Source organism: Labrus bergylta, chromosome 4, assembly GCF_963930695.1.
Source record: "Labrus bergylta chromosome 4, fLabBer1.1, whole genome shotgun sequence".
Lineage (NCBI taxonomy): Eukaryota > Metazoa > Chordata > Actinopteri > Labriformes > Labridae > Labrus > Labrus bergylta.
In genome coordinates this window covers 23,142,108-23,162,520 of record NC_089198.1, presented here as the reverse complement: position 1 = coordinate 23,162,520, position 20,413 = coordinate 23,142,108, and the positions used below count along the sequence as shown (strand labels likewise).

Sequence of the window (20,413 nt, the reverse complement as noted above, 5' to 3'; positions counted from 1 at the left end):
ATTCAACACCATGTCAGCTGAGAGATTCATTTGAGGGCAGAGAGAAAAGCTTCTATCCTTAAGTGAGCTCATTATTGTATTTGGCAGAGGCGCTGGAGAAGTCAGAAGTGGCTGGCTAGATAACCAGACATGCTGTACATAACTATGATTGCCTACTGCCAGCCAGATGAGGCATTTTTGGCTTTGAGGCCATGCTGCTATCATACCCAGAGTGTCGGTGATACATAATAGAGGTTACATGTTTGAGTTTGAAAGTCCTTAGAGATACTGCATGTATCTATGATAGAATATATGCTCCAATATTAATCTGCATTTTATTTTGTTATATACGGCGGATGACAGGTGCAAGTGCTTGGCAAAGGCCGAAACGACTTGCATTAAGAAAAACGCGCAGCAAATTGAGAAACTCTGGAAATGCAAATGTCCAAAACAGATGCAATGTCTAAAATGTGCTGCAAATTACATAAATACATCGCAAAAAGCAGAAACAACTGCATAAACATCAAATGTTCTGCAAATACAAAACACAGAAATTCAGAAAACAACTGCAAATAGATCAAGTTTAAAATCCAGGAGTAATCTTAAACTGCATTTAAGAGATTAACAGCCAAGTCGAATCTGGACTCTGTCAGCGGGGATGACTAAAGCAATGTGTTAGAACTCGAGCGCCACAGCTAGCGCTAGCTCCAGGCATCCTGTAGGCTGCAAGCTGCAGAACCCCTGCTAAGCTGTCTCATACCCTGTGTCAAAATCCAGGCTGGATTCACTTTAAATCCCCTGATGTTATTCTGTGTTGTTTAATGATTACATTTTCCCATCTAAACAAAGCTTTCAGTGCCTGGTCTCCCTCACTCTCTATACCTCAATAAATAACTGTCCCACAAAGCGCCCCTTCAGGCCTGGAGCACTTTTGTTAAAAAGGCTGGATTTGCAGCATTCATGTATTTGCAGTTGTTTTCTGAATATGTAAGTTTTAAATTTTTATAATTTATGTATTTGCAGCATGCTTGATGTTAATGCAGCTGTTAAGGCTTTTTGCAGCATGTTTTGTTTCATTTGCAGCGTGTTTCAGCCGCTGCATTTGTTTGGAATGTTTGCATTTCCTTTTGCAGTGTTTCTGAATTAGTTTCCATTTTCTCAATGTCATTCCTTTCATTCCTTTGAGCCTTTATTGAGTGAGTGCAACTGTCAGTCTCCGCATTTATATTTCAATGTACATATGGCTATGATTTAGGGATCAAACAATATAAGTGAATGTAAAACCACCTCAGTTGAGCTAACTGTGTAATCACCCATGAGAAAGTCTGCGTGACATTTAGGGGAGTAATTCAATAGCACAGGCCATTTATTGACACCACATCCAAGTGTGTGTGTTGACAGCGAGACCACAGCCCCTTTCATAATTCTCTCAGTTTTCAATGTCAGTGCTGTGTTCAATCTTTATTTTGCTTCCGGTTATTAAATTAACTTTTCCTCAAAGTTAATTCAGAATCACTTTCTGAGGGGAGAATTAAAGCCTTGCTTTTAAGTGAGAATATAAGGATTAGATAAAGCTAGTGAGAGTTAGTCTGTCAGACACCCACTGCTGGCACCTGTCACTCTTTTGTCACGAGGACAAACTGGCCGTCCTCTTGCTCTTTCTGCTGATGGGAGTGATGACTGAATTAACAGAGACTGTGGAGCAAAGTGTAGTCTTAAAGTTTGGGCGGTCGGTACCCCGGGAGGGAACTGTCATCTCCTCTGAATCACCACTTGAGACGCTTCTCCATAAGCTCCAAGAGGTCCTTTGTAGTTAAAGATAGGAAGAGAAAAGCCAGAGTGGAAGGATGAAGAGGAAAGTTAAGGCCATGGAGAACTTTGTCACAGGCTGGGACATTTGGCTAGTCAACAGCATGTGTGCGGTTGCCTCCTACCTCTGGTGCAGGCTGTGTGGTTTACTCTGCTTCAGGAGGAGGCGCAGAACAACCACTCCACCTGCGATTCAGGTAAAAACACTGTTTGACCTGTTGAGGAACTCTACTCCACATTATTTCTGTTTTAGGATGTGAGCCATAACAGTTTAGTTTCCTAGCAATTTCTTCTACAATTAGCTGGACTATATATATATATATATATATATATATATATATATTTATATATATATATATTTATATATATATATATATATATATATATATATATATATATATATATATTTAATCTTTGTTTTGTGCATTTAGCTTTCTGAATAAGATCTTTCATGTCCGTCATGTAGATAGTTTTTTAAACATTTAAATGTGAAAGGTGCGGTTGACAGAAGAACATGGCTCATTTCGTCAAAACATTACTTGGTTTATTTTATTAGTTTTTTTACTTTCGAAGGTTCAAAGATTTTGAGGAAACACTTTCAGGTCATGATGGTTTTCAGGTGAATATTTTGTAAAGGGGTGTTAGAAAATATTGATCAACTTGAGTATCGTGGTTGTATGTTTTGTGTTATTTTCTTTCTCAAATATTGTATTGATTTTAAACTGTCCTCTTGCCATACATTTTTTTGTTTTTTACTGATTTAAGGTAATGCATAATGCATTTTATACACAATAAGGTAAGTCTGAGATTCAATAAGGTTTCATTAAAAAGAAAAAAAAAATAATTCTAAACTGCAATCTATTGCATTGTATTGAATCTTAACCTTTATCATTAAAAATGTTGCCAGGTTTTTGCACAAACACAGCCCAATATGAAGCTTTTCACATCCTGGGGTGTAGTATAATCTGCAGGGTATCACATCATTTATTGTATTCAGAGCTCACACAGAGCTGTGCTTGCTTCTTTATGGCAATTAAACCAAAAGCCTTGATCTGTTTGAATACACATTGGATCCTTCCAGCTTTTTTTGGCCTGTCTTCAGGGAGGACAGCAGCAGCTGGGGAAAGACCAACATTTAATAACCTCCTCTGATAATCTGCGTGTCCTCTCATGGGAATGTCCAATTAATTAATTAGTAAGAGAGGGTAGTCAACAAGTGTTGACTGACACATCACTTCGTTCTTTCTCCTGCTGCATTGTTATGCTCATTATTTGTAGTGTTTTCTCTCTTATGCTCTGTGAGTCATCTGTTAGGTCCAGTAGATAAAAGGCTCCCTTCTTGTTCAACAAGTGAATACATTCTCATTTGACATAGCATTATAGTCATTCATTAAAGTAACTTATTAAACATCTAGACAATGTTATTAGAATGATTTCTGGCAGGGTCTTTTCTTACTCTTTATTTGTGCTTTTGATTCTTTATGACGTTATTCTTGGTACTATCTGATGAAGCAAAGGTTTACCATTAACGTCAAACATATGATTTTATGAATAATGTACAACAAGTTTTAAGATTCAGCTTACAACTTCTATTAAACATGGAAGGTATTAAAGCTAGGAGAGGACAGCAGAGGCATGGTCTTGCTTTGTTGTAGTAAAGGCTCTCAGCCACTTACAACAACTTCAACAAGTGATGGAGATGAGTCTCTCTTTAATTATTTAAACCTCACATGACATTTAAGCACCTGTGTGTATATATTTTACCCATAATAGCTAGCTGGCCAGTAAGTGTATTTGATAGGAACAGTGTATTAATTTTGAATTATACTAAAACTTTCAAAGACTAGATATTATTATATATTCATTTTTAATATAACTTTATATTGTCTTCCTAAAATAGTTCTTATGTATTTGTCAAGAAACCTTTTATTCCTGCATATTAAGCCTTCTGTGCTACGTTTAAAGATAATTTCATTTATGCATAATCTGGCCAATTATGAGTGTACGTTTTGCACTGATCCTCCAGCTAAATGTCACGTCAGATTGAATTAGTAAACTCAACATATGGTGGCTAATCCTCAGCAGTAATGTGATGCTCAGTATCATAGTGAAAGATAAGACTGGTTGGTACGATGAACTTGTGCTTCTATATGTAACAGATTGCAGCAGGACGGCTAAAACATGAGATGCATGTTTGATGGTGTTTATGAGGCTAAGTTCAGAGACTCCTATTGCAGAGGTACAGTGAGCTCTAGTGGTAGAGCCTGACAGTACCGGCAGAGTTTCAACGTCATGAAACACAACTTTTTGAAAAACCTGAATTTGCCGCCATATAGTGGTTCAAGATGTTACTGCATTGCTTTGGCACAGTGTTTACGTCACTGTTGCTCTGAATGTGGAAAAGTCAAAGGCATGAAATGTGATAGAAAATTCAAAATCATTGAATCTTATTTTTCCAAAATGTTGAGGATAGTTTATGTCCCCATTTTTCTCAAATAATGGCATTTCTCAATTTTGTTTATAAGTGAGATTATTTGTACTGAATTGCAGTTAAAATAAAATAAAAAACTCTTCTTTTTTTTTTTTAAGATTTATTTTTGGGCTTTTTGTGCCTTTAATGGAGAGACAGGACAGTGGATAGAGTCAGAAATCAGGGAGAGAGAGTGGGGAACGACATGCAGGAAAGGAGGCTGCCCGCTTGGAGGACTAAAGCCTCCATACATGGGGCAAACACACTAACCATTGCACCACCAGTGCCCCATTTAAAAAAACTCTTTTTAATGTACTCTGAGCCAGTTTAGTTCATTCATGTGTTATTTATGCTTTAATCCTTTGAAGATGAATGTAATCTCTTTGAAACTATAATTTTCATATAGATAAATTAATGTTAAAGGGGACAAAACTGACCTCATTCAAACTTCTCATATAAAAATGATGTTATGTTTAGTCCTCCATGGTTGTAAACTGAGTTCTTTTGGGTTTTTTCGACTATCAGTCAGTCAGTCAAAACAGACAATTTGAATATGTAAACTTGGCTTCGTAGCGATTGTGATGGATATTTCCACAGACATTGTAATTAAGGCTATAGATAGATATATAATCCTAGAAATATTCATATTAGATCCCATATGTGCTGCGAAACACAGCTCACACACAGTCTTATAACTCATGAGAAACATTTGTAGTTTGAAAAAAAACACGGGTTTTGTTTCTTGCTTTTCTTTTTGTCTCCTAACTGTCATTAAAGGTATGCTGTTGGGTATTATCCTTAGAGGTAACTTAGCTTTTTTTTTTTCTTTTTTTTTAAATAGCATTTTGCTATATGCTATAATTACCTTGAATGCCAAGTAGTTTCACATCCAAAGATTTCTGTTTGGATAATCACTTTACAGTGGACTTTCAGGCTCTGAAGTCTCTCTGTTCTTTCTTTTTACAGGTGAGTTTTACACCTGCTGTTTAAAATCTACAGTGAGTGAGTGATTGGATGAAACAGCATTTGGATTTTCTTAGTCAGAAGCCAAAAAGCATCAGTACATGTAATCTATTTTCATTTAGACACTCTTGATGAATTCCATGTGCATTTATTACAGTTCATTAGGCACAATGACTTGTATGTGTATACATATATTATTGGGCCATATATACAGAAAGACCTACATATTGAGACTTAATGTAGTGATGACCTTAAAGCCAAACAGTCTATCAAAGTGCAGCGGCAAAATGTGTTTACATTCCTGAAGAAAACCTGAGATGATGGGGAAAGAACAGAGGAGATGTCTTGGACATTAGCACGAGGAGTTAAGTTTCACGGCTCTCACACACATTTAAGCCCACAAGTTTCCAAGAGAATGTGAAGCCAGAGCTGGCAGGCCGTGGCGTGTGTGAGTAGAGTCTGAAGAGGTGACTGGACAGTAGCCACATCGACCGCCTTGCCGCTCCCCAGGACATTGTGTTCTCTGTTAGGGAGGTGCTGCTCCATTTTTAACAGTTCACCTTGTCCCAGTGCCAAACAAAAGCCTAACACGGAGGACCATGCAGGTCACAGTGTTCAACCGTATAACCTTCCGGAAGAAAATATTGTTTAGAGAGAGGAGATAATAAACTGTAAACATTCATGTATTTATTTGCAGGCCATTTTTTATTTTGTCATCAACATAAATCTTCACATCTTTATTGAGCTATCATAAACAACACTTGATTTGAAGCTGCAACGAGTCATTGAGTTGCTGATTGCCTGAAAAATGATCTAAAAATATTTGAATAATAATTGTTGTTATTTTTTGTTTTTCTTTTTATTAGATAGAGGAGGCAAATGCAGAAAGGAAATGGGACATGAGCAAAGGTCTACAGCTGGAGTCAGACTGGCCATGTTGCAGCACCTATATATGAGGCATACATTCAAAGCACCAAGGTGCATCTTTTATATGCGGTATGTTAGGATTTTTTTGCTGGTCCTTAATTATTAAAGTTTTTTAACTTTGTGTTTCAGGGTTCGTACAACAAAAAATAAGACGTTTGAAGCAAAGACTGTAAACAATTGTTGTGCTAGCTTGATGTCACTTCTTTGAGCGTGCTCTTCCATTTCAATCCTTTGAGGCAGTTTTTACACTACTGTGTTAGCTCTCGTTTTTAGCTGCAGAGGTCGTGTCATAGATTGAAGACGTTAGGCTAGACTGCGGGAGATTGTGAGGGACATTACATGGACTACACAACTAAATGAATACAATAATCAAACAAACAAACAAACAAACAAACAATTAACAAACAATCAACAATACAGGCGGAGGCTGTATTCCTCCAAGTGGGCAGTCAGGATTCAAGTCTGACTTGTGGGTCATTCCCCACTTGCTCCCTCTTCCTGGATTTCAATACTATCCACTGTCCTATCAAATAAAGGCATAAAAGTCCCAAAATAAACTAAAAAAAATAACGAATTGGTGGATTTGTCTGTCTTAAAAAAGTGTTCAATGCCTACTGAGAAACTTTTCCATGATCCTTTCCACAGACTGACACACTCCACAGGCTACTAATTATATAATAACATATGGAAAATGTTAAAAGTAAAAGTTTGGAGTTTTGCTATTTAAAGTTGCAAAGCAATTTCCTGTATAACGATTTACCTTTAAAAAAGTTCCACTCCTGGCAGCAGTAAGTAGGCATTCTAACTGCAGGGTCATCAAGGACACACACACAAACATGGGACATTTAATTCCTTGTGATGTAAGATTTCTGAACATTAGTGCGGTTGAAACTGCGTGCAATCATGCTAATTAACTTGCTGTCAGATTAACTTAACAACATTTCCATCATGCACCAGTAGACATGGCCGGTGTTTCTCAGTTGCTCGGTCTGTGTGTACACATGCTTGAGCTTGGCAGAGAAGGTGAGAGAGGATTTTGAGTACCAGTCATGATGCTGTTACTTTCTTTGGCATTAGTTTCACTGTAAAGTGTAAGTGATATACACTCGATATTTGCTTTGTGTCATAAGCTGCCGAGGCCAAGGCCTGTTTATATCCCCTGCAGTGTTTGATCACCTTAAAGTGCCCCCAACCCTTTAGCAGAGAAAGATATAATGTGATCGTGCAATCATTAGCATGCACACTGACCTTTAACACGCTGCAAAATAAGTAATCTAAGGCTGTTGCATAATGCATTTAGTTAAATTCCTGTCAGCATTCATTTTTCCGGCTTATACATGTAAAGGAATCCAGCATGCTTTGATGCACACGTCTGCCTAAGAAAGTTGGCTGTTCATGCCCCTACATTTGACACAACATGCAGCAATTGACCTTTGTTGTCTGTCATCTGTTGGAATTCATGGACAGGTGTAAGCGACCCGTCTCTGTCCCAGGTGATTGATGGCTGATTTTACTCCCATCTGTGTCTGCAGATGTCAGAGTTCTTTCCACTGTGGCAAGCTTTTGCGAGTGAGCCCAGAATAGATGAAAAATAAAAATAAAGGGGAAATGCAGTAAGTGAATCTACTCTTACTAGTGCAGGAATATTTTAAAGGCTTTGCACAGAGCAGCTCGGTTCTTTTCATGAGAAGAAGAAAAAGTAACATGCAGCCCAGTTCAGTTACTAGTCTTGTTTGTTACCTTACCTCCCCTTACCCTACTTGACTCCAATTTATCTGCCAAGTAGACTTCCCTCCTTCCTCGGTGTCTCCACCCCTGACATCAGGTTGTGGCCTGAACCAAGGGAGTGAGGTGAGTTTGGCTGGGGTCATTGTGGCTCAGTTTGAAGTCTGTGCCTCTGTTTTCAAAAAGATTGAAAACATGGTGGCTTGATGACAGCTGGATTCCATTTAAGGTCAATTATAAGCACATTTATGGGAACAAAATGAAAGAGAAATGTCAATAAATAGGTTGAGTAACAATTTATTAGTGCATCTAGTTGCCCATTCCAAAGCATTTCATTTCCAGTGTAGCTCAGTGTTTGCTCAGGAATGAAATATCTGTTTATACCCTGACAGTTAACATTAACACATGTCTGTTGTTGGAATAAATGAAATATATTTGGATTTATAGGGAACATGGATTCCGATCATATTACCTGAGCTAAGTTAAAAATGATCCTTTACTCAAACGAGGTTATCAGTGGATGTTTTTGACAGAAGACTGGTCATCATATAAATCATCTGAGTCAGCCTTCTCTTCTTTCAGCAGAGGGACTAAACATCTTACTGTAGCTCCCCTAAGCCAGGAACCACAGGCTTCCTCTTTCCCCTTGACATTGGGTGCATGTTACAGGCATTCTGGAGATAAGGGGGGAATTTGCATTGCAACATGGCTCTCATTCACAGTCATCTATAGACAGAGTCATATAACCGACAGACTCTCTGACTTTCCTTTCAGACTTTTGAATACCATGAACATGTTGAAATTGCATTTTGAAATCATGATTTAAAAAAAGTTTCCTTTCACTTAAAAGTTTAAAATAAACAAACCAACCTGCATCTGCTTCTCCTTTTTTGGGACATCTCAACCATTTGGACCAGACATGTTCATCTGTTACAACGACTTATTGTAAATGTCATCTGAATAGGAAATACTGTATGAATGAGCATTGTCACACACTGAAGAAGCGCCATGCACAGTGACCATTTTGACAGCCAGCATTCGAGTGACGGAGGTGGGCTTAACACTTAAAGGCTCTCAAATGTCTCATAGCCCAAGCAGTGCCAAGCCCCCACCCAAAACACTTGACCCCTGCTGACGTAGGCTGTCCATTTACATTTAGGGACACCGGCTCACTACATTCTTAATACCATTTCCAGCACGGAGAGCGGCAGGTGCCGGCTGGGGATAAAGAGTGAGAGAAACAGAGAGGGTTTTTTTGCGCGCTGCCAGAGCCTTACAGCTTTAGAGGATTAAAACCTTCATCTGGATGTCTGGTGGTTGGTGATTTTTGACCTTGCACCGCTTCTTTTCCACCGTGAAAGTTTTTTGTGTTTTTTTTATTGTTTGCACACTTACTGGGAGCACTGAAGGGTAGAGCTGGCTACGAATCTTGAAAAGCTATTTTCATCTGTTTCCCGGACGCTTCTGGTCCCACTTATTCCTAATTTTGGTGTCCAGGCTTGATTTTTGTATCACCGGAAACCATGAGTTCCTTGGTAATGAATAAAGCAGAGGATGGCGACAACTCAAGCATTGACCTCATCCAAAACAGGATTGAGTCACTCAGCAGCAAGATGGACAAACTCATCAACATTCAAGAGAAGGTCCTGAACCGACTGGACGGTATGTCTCAGGACATTGACTTCATCGAAAAGGATATGGAGAACCTGAAGGTTGACCACGAGGAGATCCATCTTCCACCCAAGATGGTGAACCAGACGCAGGTGGTGGGCCGAGAGGTGAAGGAGATCTGTCAGGAAATGAGCACCATAATGACTGTGGTGAACCAGCGGTCGGAGCAGCAGGCTCAGAAGCTGGAAGGGATGGAGAAGCTGGTCCTCAGCATGCAACAGGTGATCAGCTTCATCGGTGAGACGGTGAAGAGCTCAAAGGTTATGGAGCTGATGTTCAAAGGCCCTGCTGCTCGAAAGGGCTCCAAGTCCAAAGACAATAAAGGAAAGCAAGCCGTTAAGAAGAGATTGTCTACAGATACAATAGGCAAGAAGCTTGACAAGGTGAGCCTGAAATAACCACAAGCATTCATATCGTTGCTTTAAGTTTGCAGCCATACTGTATGCATAACATTCTTTTTATTGTTAATGTTTATATGGATGAGAAATTTCACATTTTGAAAATTTAGGATGTAAAGTGACAAGTCCAAAGGTATTGTCAGATCACGCAGAAGATCCATCACTGAACATCTAGTCTCTTGCTTGTCTCTGTTGCATAAGCTGCTATGTATTTTCCAATTGGACTTTGGTTTCATAGATCTTACATAGATCCTCTTGGTCCTGGCAGAACATGTGAAAATGATCATGCAGCAATGCTGACCGCTCCAACATTTCTATAGCCTGTACCTTTTATAGCATATTGGGGGTAACTGGTAGTGTCTGGGATCTGGCATGTTTATACTTGCCAAGTGCTGATTGAAGCTGAAGTAATTAAGGAGCTAATTTTATAGTGTTATGTAAGCTACTGCACAATAAACAAATCACTTATATAAAAGCCCATATTTAACTCACATTTATACTTGATAGCAATATGGCCTCCGAGGCATGAGGGGGCCTCCGAGGCATGAGGGGACCCCCGGCGGTGCACGAGAGGGTTGGTGTGAGGGCAGGGGGGAAATGTGAGTGGCCCGGTTTAGAAGTGCTGTTTTTGGATGAGGGCTGCTGTGTTTGTGTTCTAGGAGGGCTTTGACCCCCACAGCTCAGCAGGAGTCGGGTTTCAAGGAATTGTGATGAGTCAGGCTTCCTTCCGTTCTCCCTTGGCTTCCCCTGATGCCTTTGCTTAAACAATGCACATTTCTGTTTTATCACCAATCAGTCTTAATTTCTGTCATCGCTAGTTACCATTTGTTTGAATGCAGCTACTGGTTTTTATTGCCCTAAGTCTCTGCCATGTGCTCCGTTGCAAACTACTGAACTTCCTGTGGCTCAAAATAACTCTTCATACATTTTTATTGGGTGTCCTGCTGAAAAATACTCTCACAGAACCTTTGATTTAGAGGTTCCAGTAATGTCTATAAATAACATGGCGTGCAGTGTTTTAGGAATTGCTAGTACAGGCTCAGAAAAGTTAAAAAAATATATTGATGGAAAGATCAGCTTGTTAAGTTTGAATTTTGGCTTCTGTGAAATTAACCCTTTTAAATTTCTTTGACACTCAGGTCACCCCCAAATCATATCTGACAGTTTGCTTTATCATGCAACCATAAGATACATCATGACCCTATTAAAGGTCACTGAGTGCTGCTCTTACAGACCTGAAACATGTTATCACCACTCTCCTATCACTTGTGTGGTTGCACAAGTTAAAGTCATATCTCATTTTCTCTGTGACCTCATACAAGCGAGGGTGCAAACTCACCTCAGAGGCTGTGACGTCATGTGACAGCGTTATCATCACAGACATGGAAGAATATTTATATCTTAGTAGACAGTGTGTCAACGTTTTTGACCTAATATATCTGTTCACCCAAGTTGTACATTTTTTAACTCAAGCCAAGTAAAAGTTTGGGTCTCAGTTTTCCGGCGAGATTATATCCTGATGATTAATGACCACTGGCCAGCATGATGGTTTGTGTGTGACTCACATTTCAGGGAATTTCTGTGGTCGTCACAGCACCTGTCAGGTGGCTGCCCCCTCTGCCTCCACCTCCATAGGTGTGAGATATCCCACATGCAATACCTGCTACTATGGCCTCCTCATGCTTTCTGCCATCACCCAATCAGAGTGTTGAACTCCCGGTAAACACAGCTGTCACCGGGGAAACACTGCACTGGAAATATCCTCCTGTGCTGTTTACCTCACGACAGCGTTCAGAGGACAAATGTGAGACCCCCGGGGTTCAAGACAGGTTTTTCCATGTGAACCTGATCACAGAGTGTTTAGTGAGTTTCCTCAGCTGAGAAACTTGAACAACAGCCTACGGTTGCTTGTAATATTTTCCACTCAGGGGGGTCGACTATGCATTCCATTGCTGAGTGCAACAAGTGATAAGCTATAAATTCACCGCCCGTCTATCCATCTGTCATGAATAATCAAAGGCATGCCATCATGCAAGTCAGTCTGCGCATGGAGACAGGCAATAAATGTGCTTATATGTGAGCAGCAAACAAGTGTTCTTTTTAAAAAAACGATTCTATTTCCATTTATCAAATTATATTTTTTTTGTCATGTTTTGTGCATTACATGTGAATCTAACTTCATCAAATCAACCTGTCGCATTAAGTATATTCGTTTTATTTTTGATTCATTGTTTGTGAAGTCTGTTTGAAATGTGACCCTAACTTTATCGGTTCAACCTGTCGCTGTCATTTCATTCTGTTATTAATCTGATTTCTGATACATTTGTTGTGTTGTGTTTTACATGTCATCCCTCTATTTAGACATTCTTTCTTAACATGTTCATTTGATTTTATTCCATGTGCATTCATATAACCCTACTAAGCTTTGCCATATTTGTCTTTTTAATAGAAATCTACCTCTAATAAAGCCAGTAAAGGGATTCAGGCGATAACTCCTGCATGTGAGTCCAGTTCTCCACAGCCTGCTCACAAGATAAAGCTCCGTGGACCAAAGCATTTCCTCGCCTCTCGCAAATGTGGAAACTTTGTAGGTTTATTGTGCTTATGGACTGTACGTATACAGGAACTGGTCTTTTTATTCTAAATACACTTCATGTGCTTTTTCCTTTGCTTCAGGCCAGAGTCACATTCTTCATGTTTTATCTTAAAGATGCTTTCTTTCATTTAGCTAATCTATCAGACAAGACAATTGAATATTGTGAGATGCTAGAGAAAGAAATAACATTGATGCCTTTTAATTTAGCTTTGGGGCTTTCTATAGTCCAAATATGATCAAGGTACATACAGACACAAATTATTAGCTAATCATAGTGAGTTTAAGAAAGACACAACTTTTTAATGGATGTAACATCTTTCAGAATGTAAACGCTGAAGTTTTTATTTGATTTCACAGTTGAAGGACCATAAAGGTAAAGATGGGACAGATAAGCCTTGTCTGAGCCCAAAGGTTCTGAAAGCTCAGAAGAAGATGAAGCCCCCAGACACAACAGGTGCTGAAAATGACAAAAATATAACCATTCATTCAAAAGTATTTAATATGTTTGTGTCTAAATCGGTTTGAGAGCTATTCTAAGAGACTAAACCAAGATTGTTTTGGGACGTTCCGCAGAAAATATATCTCTGAAGAAGCAGGCGTTGCTTTTGGAGGAGGTGCAGAAACTGAACAGGGAGAATACCGAGAAATCAGGTCAGCAGCCGAGCTCTGGATTATTGGACCTGGAGGCTGGAGTTTCCCCTAAAGATCAACAACTTTACGACCCTGCTTGCAACCTGGTGGACTACCTGCGCGAGGATTCTCAAGTGACTGTGACCGAGGGAGATCAGGCTGAGGAAGAGGAGGAGGAGGAGGAGGAGGAGGCAGCAGATACAGAGAAGAAACCTGAGCTTGAAGAGAAAGAGGAAGAAAAGGATGTGGGTGGTTCTTCTGCTGAGGATGTGGTCGAGGCTGCCCCTGAGGAGGAGAAGGAGCTCACTGCTACAAGGTGATATCATGTGTTTGGACTTTCTAATATTTTGTTGAAAGATTGATTTGTCGATTATTTGATTAACAGAATATTTGTCATTTCAGTTATTTTGAATGTAAAAATACAGAAAATATAATGAAAGAATCTATCATCTTTTGAAAAGTTACATCTTTGTGTAATTTAAAAAATATATTAATATTAAAATTAGGAAATTATATTTACATTGTTTTGGTAATTTAAAAAACAAATTATGACATTATAAATATATTGGTATTAGAATTTAAAAAAGGTAATTCTTTGAATTCAGTAGTTCAGGGTTATTGACTCTTATAAATCTGTTCATTTGGAATTTAAGAAACCCTATACAAACATAAAGCATGATTTGGGTTATAAACAGCCAATCTGTGCACATTTATTTTTTTCATTTGTTATAAGCCTTGTCCTTTTATGTTTTCAATTATCCAGGCTTGTTATTGATATCATGACTTAATTTTCTAAGATGTTGGATAAGCTTTTGCTATACCGATTACGCTGTTCCACATCTTCAGTGTATAAACCAAAGCTACACAATTTTATTCCAGCAGTGATGACAGCAAAGACGCCTCCTCATCTTCTGGGGAGAAAGACCAGATATCTGCTGTCAGCATCACAAGTACCAAATCCTTTGTGACTGAGGAACACTTTGAAGTGGAGGACCACACAAACACGCAGGTGGTAGAGGTGATGGAAGAGGACAAGAAGGAAGACAACGAGGAGGGCGAACAGAGGTCTGAGTCTGAGGGCTGGGCTTTCTTCAGAGCAGAAGGAGTCGAAGTCCAGTTTGATCTCAAAGAAAGGCTGGAGAGAGCGCAAAAAGAAAATGATGCCGAGGTGGAGGACGATGATGATGAGGAGGATGTAGAGCGGTACTTTATCGGTGAGTTTACATTCCTGTTTACTATTAACAAGTCCGGGCCGCAGAGTGCCAAGCAGTTAAGTGAACGAAGGCTATGGTCCTCCAGGCAGGCGGTCTGGGTTTGAGTCTGACCTGTGGCTCCCTCCCTGCATGTCATTCCCCATTCTCGCTCTCTCTCCCTGCTTTCCTACTTTCCACTGCCCTATCAAATAGAGGCAAAGATAAATCTTTAAAAAAACGTTTTATTCACTGAGTTTTAACACTGTTTTGGTGCATAAAAGTCCACTTGCAGACTAAAAGCATTAAAAACTACACTTGAATGTCAAAGAACCTGTTAAAGTTGCTTTAATTATGTTGATCTCTCTGAGAACTTAAATGAAGGTTGATGATGATGTACTGTACTAAAAGAGAAAATGCTCCTTTTAGAACTGAACCGTTTGATTTTAAATTGCTTCACTATAGAGTAATAGACTTAACAATTTGCAAGTGTGATATATTTGCCATTTGAACTAATTGAAGTGTGTAAAAAAAACAACTCTGAAGGGTCTGTATTGAACTGAAATTAGAAACAGATTCATTGGCAAGTAATGTTTACATTTCATGGAATAGGCCTTGCTCTGATGGTGCACACAATAAATGTAAGGACACAAATATTTTGTAGACAAAATATGAATATTTCTAAATTCATGATGTCAAACAAGAAACTTCTGGACAAAATATCAGTTTTTTCATTATGTGAAATTATGCAGGAGTGTGCAAAATATAGTCCAGAGAGTGAAGAGCATCACAGAGTGGAGTAAGGGGAATATGAAAATAAGAGTGTATTTTATTTAACGTATTCAGTTTTAATGATTTTGTAAAATCATACATTTTGCCATGTCATGGTTAACTTTTTTTTTTTTCAAACGCACTAATATATTGATGTAATCTTTTACGTAAAACAACCCTGTGAAATTTCTGGACATATTCACAGTCTTTCTCATATAGTCTTCCTTGAGGATGCCAGAGTGCTAAGTTGGTACAGTGCAGAAGTGTGATGTAAGATAAAGCTCTAGAAGTAGTCTGGCACTTGGACTACAAAATGAAAAAAAGCACCGTTACTCCTCTGTAATTTAAAACAACAACTGTGTCTGGTTGATGTTTATCATAGTGATTCAATGCACAATGTGCTAAGTTGATTATAGCAGCCATGGACTCATTCAAAAGCCTCACCACAGCTGATTAACAATGAAGCTCTTATGTTCTCACGTTCCTCCTATCTTATTAAACCAGATTATATCTTTCTTTTTTTTGCCCTCCTACTTCAGATACCGGCCCTCCTCCATCGGCTCCTTTTAATCACCGTGTCGTTTCTGCCAAGCCCAACCAGATCATCAACTTCTACGCCATCAACTGGCAGGAGGTCCTGGGCGGGTGAGCAACATAATAAAAAAAAAATCACCACATGAAATCCAAATGCTATAGATGACCAATTGATGTCAAAGGTGAGAAAGAACTCCTCAATTCCAATAAAGCCTAATTGCGTAACCCTCCCCCCTCTCCTCTCTCTTGGTTCATAACTTCAGAGTCACAGCGGTTATTTTTACCTCAGGCCTGAGTGGTATGTGAAACTATATCCCTGGTGCCAGCTGGTAGCTAATCACTAAGTGTTAATCCAAGTCTTCAAAGAGGAGACAGAGCCCGGCTCAGATTTAATGAAATAACCGATTAAGCAACAACACTGTCCATCAGTAATACTCCTCCGCCTGAGGGAAGATCAGTTTTTGATTCATCATGGAAACATAAAACACTTTTTACTAGGCTGCTCAGATGTTCTACTTGAGGTAATAGAGATGTGAACTGACTGTTACTCTGCAACTTTAGATTTGACTTTTTTCCCCGTCCTCTCCTCCAGGGGTCGCTTTGGTCAGGTGCACAAATGTGTTGAAAACTCCTCTGGTCTCACTTTGGCAGCAAAGGTCATCAAAGCCAGGAGTCTGAAAGAAAAGGTAAAGCACCCTCGCATTCATGAGGAGGGATTAGTCCTAAATGTCGACACTTCAGTGAGAGCCGCACCACATGATATAAAAAGCAGAGGCTTAGTAACAATTTTTAGTACATAGTAGTACACGACAAGGCCACTTGGAACAGAAGCAGAGGAAATACTTCTCACTTAGGTGAGAAATATTTGACCTAGAAGAGAAGATGCATTGTCTCATAGCAGAGAACAGCTGACACCTCTGATTGTGTCCGTGTGTCCATGTGTGTGTGTTTGTCTGCTTACTTGACTTGTCTGCCTCTCTGTCTGTTTGTCGGCTCCTGTCTGCATCTGGCTATGTATCTGTCTGCGCCTGTGTTTTTGGTAGGAGGTGGTGAAGAATGAGATCCAGGTCATGAATAATCTGGACCATGCCAGCCTGATCCAGCTCTATGCAGCTTATGAGTCAAGGAATGACATCATCCTTGTACTTGAATAGTATGCACCTCCTTTTTTTTTTTTTTTACATTTTCTCCACATGTTTATTTCCTTCAAAACAGCTTATCGAGAACCTTTGTATACTTTAAAAGTAAAAATTATTCAATAATGCCTGGTTGAATTTGGGTCAATTCATTTCTTACAAGTTTTATTTTTAAATGTTTTTGTCTCAGTAGTTTAAATGACTATGTTTTTAAAAACAACACTGAAGACGTTGAGACTTTAACAATGCTTAACATTCTGGGATTTTAAATAGTTATATTTGATCCATTTGTCTCTAACCATAGTGTTGGTGGCGGGGAGCTGTTTGACAGGATCATTGATGAAAACTACACCCTAATGGAGCTGGACGCTGTGGTGTTCATCAGACAGATCTGTGATGGTCTGCAGCACATGCACAAAATGTACATCCTACATCTGGACTTAAAGGTAACAGTAATATTGGTTTTATTTCTCAAAGTTAAATTAAAACAGTTACTACAGGGTTTTATTTTGTTAATGATTACAGCCGGAAAACATTCTGTGTGTGAGCAGAGTTACAAACAAGATCAAAATCATCGACTTTGGTCTTGCTAGAATGTAAGTACAGCTATTTCCCTTTTATTGCATTAACTGTTTAACCGATTGTTGTAATCATGTAAAATGTAATGAGTTGTACCGATTCCACATCTAGATATAAACCTCGGGAGAAACTGCGGGTGAACTTTGGCACTCCAGAGTTTCTCGCTCCTGAAGTCATCAACTACGACTTTGTGTCGTTCAACACAGACATGTGGAGCCTTGGCGTTATCACCTACATGCTGTAAGGAAACGCACAAACGCATCCAAAAAAACCATAATCAGATTTTTCAGTATTAATGATTAGTCTGTCTCTTCCTATTAGTCTGAGTGGCCTCTGCCCCTTCCTGGGCGATGACGACAACGAGACTCTCAATAACATCCTGGCCTGTAAATGGAACTTTGATGAACAAGAGTTTGTGGATACATCTGAACAAGCCAAAGACTTCATTTCCAAACTACTCGTGGTGAATAAAAGGTATCCCTCGTCTCACTCTGTTGTCTGCCTCTGTGCTAAAGGATTTAAAACATATTAATGATGTTGTTGTGTTTGTCATCAGCTGGAGGATGGGGGCGTCTGAGGCTTTAAGACATCCTTGGCTATCTGACACAGTCCTTCATCATCACCTTCATACAAAGGTAGAATACACAAGAATCCAGGCCTGCATGACTTACTTCTCTCTATGAATATGGAAAAAGATATTGCCTAACACCAAATTCAACTTTCCTTCATTGCACTAAGAGATATGATTTGTTGAATTCCAACATTCCTAATATTGCAGTAGTAGAAGAAGTAATATAACAGATGTAGACTCGTGTAAATGAAGGTACTGACTGCATATGTGCTAATGTCCTTACATTTGTTCCCATGAAGAATAAATCATGTTTTTGCTTAATTTCTTAGAAAACTATGTGCAGATCACGGCGATCATCATGTGTGCCCACGACTGATAGCTGAGGTTGGTTCTTTTTCATTATTCTCTTGGCTGTTTGTTTATGTATTCATAGAAAAACAGATCAGCTTGTTGCCAAATCATCCACAAGGGGGAAGCATGTCTCAAGTTTTGTGCAGCAAACAGAGTCATTCAATGCCTGCTTGTTATACTGTGGGACATAGCGTATAGAAACTGTGGTCTCCTGGAAGTGAATCCCTCCCCCGTCACTTTCTTTCCTCAGGGCTACAGTGATGCGACGTCTCCAGCTGTGGCCACTATAGGACCAACCCTCCTGTCCATGTAAATTACCCGATTCTTCAGTCTCTGCACCTGACGGACGAATAGGCTGTAAATTCTTGCAGCCCCACAATCCTTTTTCTGACATGTGATCCAATGTGTTGTGTAACTGTAAGCAATATAGAACAATTATTTACAGATTTAAAAATAAGAAAAAAAAATTTGTTCAAATGGGATGTAGCAGTGTATAGTCCCGCCATGCAGTCTAATGCATGTTAATTATATCTTTTCTTCAATAATGTACTAATGAAGTTATACCCTTTTTACCCAAACTTTAACACGTGTCATAAGAGGGAAACAAAGGCCAAATAAAATGATAATAACATTTATGACTGAAACCAATCCGGTAAGAACCACTGTGGAAGAATTCTGTTAGATTGTCTTAGTTTTCATGACTGTTTTTGAATCCCTTTGTGTATGGCAGTTCTTCAAAACGGTGCTAATGTCATAATGTGACCTAGCTTATTGGGACATCATATTTTCTCATAAAACTGTAAATGCTTGATTACTTTGCACCTTTGCTTTAAAGTATCTGTATACTTCACAATGACATATCCTCTCATTGAGCCACTGTCAGTTATCTCAAATGTGCTTTTCTCTTTTGCTGCTTTTTTTCATTTTGTTTTGTTAGATAGAAACATACCTCAACTTTTTCTGCGTGAAGGCTACAGCATGGTTCGTTTTTTAAATATACTCCAATACCCTCTTTTTATTTTTTATTTTCTTTGTTTTTGTAATTTGCATCCCCTTTCTCTGCTCTATAAATAAGCACCAAACTGTAGATTAAAAATTATATATTTTGTTATTTTAGTGCAAGGTCTGCATAAAACAGCTATATGTGTATTGTGCATATGGTAATAGTGGAATCTGTGTATTCAATGCTAAGTGAATTGTATGTGGTTGGTGTCATGAGCTTTAGTATGTGCACTTTATAATGTTATTTATTTAAAAAAAAAAAAGATAATATACTTAGAGGCTACCACAGTTTAGAATTGATCCATATTTTTTTCTCATCCTGCTTTGTCCAGGTGTTTTTATAGAAAAACATTTTTACTTCATAACTATCAGTTCACCCACTCAGTTCATGTCTTATCAGCTGTTATTGTGTTGTTGTTAAATTCTTTGTTGCATGTCCTTATGTTTTCATATTTATTAATCATTATAGCTTCACCCTTAAACACAGATTAATCACTTTTTTAAAACTTTTTTATTGTACTGTATTCTTCAGCTGTCACACCACTCTAGCAGCATATTCATGCTACTGTAGATGCTTTTTCCCCCCACATAACAGTGTAAATGTGCCTTCTGTGAAGGTCCACTGGTAAAACACTACCTACCTTATGTTGCCTAAGTTGCAAAACTGTTGTTAGAACTACATTTGTGTTTTGTCTTTAAACTTAATGATGAATGCAATAGTAATTATTGTTGAACACAGAGTGCTAGTAAAAGAAGTTGTCCTCGCCGAGTTTGAGCAGTTTCAAACTCAGCATGTATTTGTGAAGTGTGCACACATCCATTAAACTGAATTAGTGTCTTAAATCATGTGTGTGTTTCCCTCTGTTTCCTTTGCTGGAAGCTCAGTTATAAGGTATCCATTATACTTATTTGTGAATGGACATAGAGAGTAAAGAAAATAGTTTGTACCAAAGACATGGAGGGTTTTAGTGGAGGCATATTTGCAATGACACTTAATCCTAAAACGTCATCACAAATAAGGTATGTTATGTTACACTGGGATTAAGTGGCTGGTGCTTCTAAAAACAGCATACAGCAGCATTTTCAAACTACCACATTTACATAAAACTAC

At 38.7% G+C, this 20,413-nt stretch overlaps 1 protein-coding gene and 1 long non-coding RNA gene across 7 annotated transcripts; one reads left to right on the top strand and one right to left on the bottom strand.

The window, feature by feature from the left end:
• Positions 1 to 1,586: 1,586 nt before the first annotated feature.
• On the top strand, positions 1,587 to 20,145 carry mylk4a (myosin light chain kinase family, member 4a). 6 transcript variants are annotated; one of them, XM_065954111.1, is made up of 15 exons: positions 1,587 to 1,985; positions 12,392 to 12,553; positions 12,896 to 12,992; positions 13,112 to 13,484; positions 14,048 to 14,382; positions 15,669 to 15,774; positions 16,256 to 16,349; positions 16,707 to 16,816; positions 17,104 to 17,245; positions 17,325 to 17,395; positions 17,490 to 17,618; positions 17,700 to 17,852; positions 17,935 to 18,013; positions 18,279 to 18,333; positions 18,551 to 20,145. In XM_065954111.1, the coding sequence occupies exons 1-14, from the start codon at positions 1,827 to 1,829 to the stop codon at positions 18,330 to 18,332; spliced, it is 2,064 nt and encodes a 687-aa protein (XP_065810183.1). In that variant the 5' UTR covers positions 1,587 to 1,826; the 3' UTR covers position 18,333; positions 18,551 to 20,145. The 6 variants fall into 6 exon arrangements, with proteins under 6 accessions (XP_065810183.1, XP_065810179.1, XP_065810181.1 ...); XM_065954107.1 differs by lacking the exon at positions 1,587 to 1,985 and adding an exon at positions 9,091 to 9,927; XM_065954109.1 differs by lacking the exon at positions 1,587 to 1,985 and adding an exon at positions 9,092 to 9,927 and having other exon boundaries at positions 12,392 to 12,529.
• Positions 4,370 to 8,882, bottom strand: LOC136179068 (uncharacterized). The gene is made up of 5 exons (XR_010666347.1): positions 8,744 to 8,882; positions 7,894 to 8,045; positions 7,580 to 7,708; positions 6,909 to 6,953; positions 4,370 to 5,849 (listed from the first exon to the last, which is right to left on the bottom strand). It is a non-coding gene; the product is annotated as an uncharacterized lncRNA (long non-coding RNA).
• Positions 20,146 to 20,413: the final 268 nt, after the last annotated feature.

Excerpts from the sequence above, each read along its gene's own strand:
- mylk4a (XM_065954107.1), top strand. The coding sequence starts at position 9,397 with ATGAGTTCCTTGGTAATGAATAAAGCAGAGGATGGCGACAACTCAAGC. Across the intron at positions 12,993-13,111 it reads GAAGCCCCCAGACACAACAG|AAAATATATCTCTGAAGAAG; the intron begins GTGCTGAAAATG and ends GACGTTCCGCAG. Across the intron at positions 18,014-18,278 it reads ATCATCACCTTCATACAAAG|AAAACTATGTGCAGATCACG; the intron begins GTAGAATACACA and ends TTAATTTCTTAG.